Below are 4,122 nucleotides of genomic sequence, written 5' to 3' on the forward strand. Positions count from 1 at the left end.
TTTCATCTAACAGATAAGTCTATCGGTCTAACAAATTCGATGAATTTTGACTAATTAAAAAACTTAATTGTTAAATGGAGCAAACCTGATAGGTGCTACATATAATTTTTCAAATCACGAAAAATTTAGGTATAATTACATTAAATTTTAGGAGAAAATAGTGTAATTATCTCATATTTTAACCATAGTAACAAAAATTAAGATCAACAAACGTTGAGTTTTAGCCGAACCCATAATGTCAAATGTAACACCTAAATTCCTACATTGAACATCATTTTCAACCAAGTCAATGTTATATATATTTACGAAATTCATGATATATCACACACTGCTCTCAAACATGTGGCTGTTTTTGATCAAGAAAGAGATAGAAGATGAGGGATAAATCAAGTCAAACGTTGGAATTTTAGAACTTAGAATAATAGTTGGAATTAAGAAAGAAAAAACTGAAACTTATGTACAAAAATATAATCCCTGTCTGAAACTCATCTCCTCTACTCCGAACTACTACTACCTAATCTTCAATTCTTCTCTTTCTGGCAGCCAATCAGAAACCGAGGACAGCAATATCTATCGACCACAACCCACCAACCAACACCTTTTCCCATTCAAATTTCTCTCTCTGTAACAAAGAAATATATTCAAGAAGAAAATTGGTGGAGAGGTGGGGCCCCGCCCCACATATCATCCACCTTCCAGTGTGTGTGTCTGTGTGTGTTTTTCTACCTATGCACCCGACCAAACCCCAACTATAATCAACTAACTATCAACCAAACCCTGTTGGTAAATTCCATTTACTATGTACAAATGCATTCCCAGCTCGTAACAACATCCAATTGAAGCAAAGAATATGACGACCAACAAATTAAAACTTCTAACATCCTTTGTGTGCTCCCCCCTTTCCTTGGATTCAAGAGTAAGATTTGATCAGTCCCAAGTTGTACAGATTCCTCCTCACAAGGCTCCCGATCGACAGCAGCATCGCCCCACCTGTGCCCATTGTGGGCTCGTCTCTTTCGCCCTTTTGGTGATAGATCAATGGCAATTCCTTTACTTTCAGATTACTCAAACCGATGTTCTGTCGAACCGACTCGATGATCTTGGGATCGGCTGGATTCCCAATCGCATCTGTCACGTAGAAAAAGTTTAGTGCTGTGTCCATTCTTGTGGATATCTCGGCCCTTGTGATGTTTAGGCCGTTTTCTCGGAAGGTCCGTGTTACGTCAGCCAGTAGACCTTTTCTATCAGATGCGCAAAGCTCAAGCCTCACGCCCTGTGATCAGACAAGAAAATTCCATTAACTTAGAGAACCAAAAACGAAACGTGTCGAATGTAAATGTAAATGATTCTTTTCGCATATTGGAATCGAACAAGCACAATACCTGAGATGTCCTCCTTTCAATCGCAGCTTGTAGACATAGAATCACACGCTGCTTTTCGGCCTCCGAACTAATAGGAGTTCCATCCATGTGCTTGATGAAGAATTCCTGAACAAAATTTACACTACCATTTAAGCAAATCTCACTTCTAAACAAACGGGACATACTTTGCTAAAAGCTAAGTAATATATACCAAGGATGCTCTATCTCCTGATGTGTCGACGGTGGCATGAAAAACGACATACTCCATGTCCGTCAACGTGCAAACCACATCAAACAGAAGCTTCGTCCGATCCTTGCAATGAATATTTACAACAGAATAATCCCTCTGCAGATAATTCTGGACCGAAACAACAGGGCAATCATCAGAAGTCTTGATGATCGGCTTCCTCTCATAATCCCTATCTGCAAACATCATCTGATGAAGCCTCCTCTCGGTATGTGTCACAGCCAATGAAACGGAGGTTTTGGCACTTCGGATGTCATTATCCCCCTTGAGCACATTCCTCAGCATTGCCTCAATCACTTCCAACTTCTGCGAGTCGGCGATTGGGGAGCCCGAATCGTTATCCTTGAGGTGAATTAAGGACGCAATTCGGCCATTGTGAGTCCAGACCTTAGCATCCACCACATTGCAGTGTAAATTAGATAGCACTGCAAAAACCTCCGACAAAAGGCCAACTCTGTCGGTGCCGGTTAATTCCAGTGCCGTTAGGCCCTCGAAACTTTTCGATCTTCCGTAGTGAGCTGTCTCAAGAGCCTGCAATTTCAAAGCCAAATACATGTTAATAAAAAAAAATAAAAATCAAATCAAATTATTAAAAAATTAAACACACACACACACACACACTTAAGGGTGAATACCTGCTCAATGTAACTCAAGACGCTCTCATCAGTCAATTTGTTGCCGTTCAAGTCAGTAACATGGAAAACTGCACATCAATGAAACCGCAGATTCAGAGTTAGCAACTTCAGCGCACATTAAAACCCATTAATTCGTCCAGAATTAACTTGCTACAGCTAATAAAAATCATAGGTAAGGAGCACTAGCACGGCGGCGCGTGGCAGATACTCACCATCCATGAACCACCGACCGTCGGAGGAAATGTAAGCCTTCTTAATTGACAGATTCAAGGCTATCAATCTGTCCAACAAAATAATTGAACACAAAAATATTTGATTAAATTAAAGATAACTGGGTCTTGATTTTGACTTATGTGGGGGGTGGGAGTGGGATTCCAAGCAGGTGACATACCATGACTCGGGTGGCGTTGGAACAGCCGGCATTGTCTATCATGACCCTGCAAGACACCGACGGAGGAAGAGTCAGAGGAAGGACATTCTTGGAACTTAAGAAACCTCAAAAATTTGAGGGGTTAAATCTTCGGGGGTCGTAGAACAGTCAATTTCACGACTTGGATAAGGAGACAGAGTCAAGAAGTAACTTTGGAGGAAAGAAACGTTGTCGTAAATCAGTTACTTAATTGATTAGTGTTAGAAAGAGAGTGGTAAATCTTCACTTATTCGACAATGAGTGGATAAGGGGAAACTTATCAAAATCCGGTGAACTAGAAAATCTGAAAGAATCAAATCGCAGACAAGATTCACGGGCAGAGATTTATCCGGGTTGAATAGAAATAAGAAATTTTAGGTGATCTTCCCATAATTACGAGAATAAATCAAGGAAATTCGATGAAAAAGGAAAAGTAAAATCAAAATTATAATTTTTTTTTTTTTCCGATTTTGCGAGCCCAGAACAGTATATTCTGAAAATTGCAAGTTCTTGGCAGTTGGAAGAACAGAATGTGAAGAAAACTCAGAAAGAGGTGATGGCCTTTTCATAAAAATTCGAGAAAACCCAGAAATTCAGAGACATTATTCACAGGCAAGAACATCCGGGGAAGCAAAAAAGAAAACATTATGGGGAAAAAACGAACAAAACATCCGTCAAAACCACTTCAAAAGAATCAAAAAGAAGAAAACCAGTATTATGGTTTCTTGAAAGAGAGGGCCAAACCACAAAAATCACACACAGTGAAAGAGGAGTACTGACCTAGGGGTAGACATGCGAATAATAAGCTTTTCATATTCATCTAAGTACGTCGGCCACTCCATAATTCTCCTTCAACAACAACAACTACCAAACTTCTGAAGAACAAGAGAGAACGGGAGAGACTTCTCTGTGCCTGTCCTCTCTCTCTCTCTAAAAATTTCTTTTCTTCGTTCTTTTGGTCCTTTCTCTCTCTAAATATTGACAGAACACTGCATGATCTTGCCTTCCCTCTTTCCGCAGCAAGAAAGAGTATTTATATATAAGTCTTTATTTTTGGCAATTACTGTTCCTTTCTTTTTCTTTTTATTCCCCCCCCCCCCACCCGACCCCCCAACTGTACAATGTAGAGGAGAGAAGGCATGGCTTATCACATGCGAAGCTGACCGTATAACCTGCCCAGACTGACCGGATTTCCAGACAATAATATCTCTCCTTTTCTTTTTTGTTCCCTTGGTTTCTCAGTAACATTCTCTTCTTTTCGATTTTAAAAATAAATATTTTTTTATTTTTTTTGTGTGTGTTTTCACCACACTCGTAAGTCAACATTAGGTTATGCTGACACGTGCCTTTGGATCCCAGAAGGTGGGGGTGGTGGTTCGGATTGCCAGGCTGGACGCCACGTGTGATGGTGAGTTTTATGCTTTGCTTGCAATCGACTCAATGGCGACTGGTGATTGGTTGGTGAGGGTT

General features: G+C 40.2%; 1 protein-coding gene across 1 annotated transcript; it reads right to left on the reverse strand.

Annotated features, from left to right (window-relative positions):
* On the reverse strand, positions 383–3,705 carry LOC105156446 (ACT domain-containing protein ACR8-like). Its single transcript, XM_020692903.1, is given in 7 exon segments — positions 383–1,273; positions 1,383–1,487; positions 1,573–2,139; positions 2,244–2,311; positions 2,456–2,523; positions 2,576–2,680; positions 3,433–3,705. Coding segments are annotated over 7 exon segments (1,338 nt in total). The 5' UTR covers positions 3,495–3,705; the 3' UTR covers positions 383–910.

This window comes from Sesamum indicum, linkage group LG1, assembly GCF_000512975.1.
Source record: "Sesamum indicum cultivar Zhongzhi No. 13 linkage group LG1, S_indicum_v1.0, whole genome shotgun sequence".
In the NCBI taxonomy this organism is placed as follows: domain Eukaryota; kingdom Viridiplantae; phylum Streptophyta; class Magnoliopsida; order Lamiales; family Pedaliaceae; genus Sesamum; species Sesamum indicum.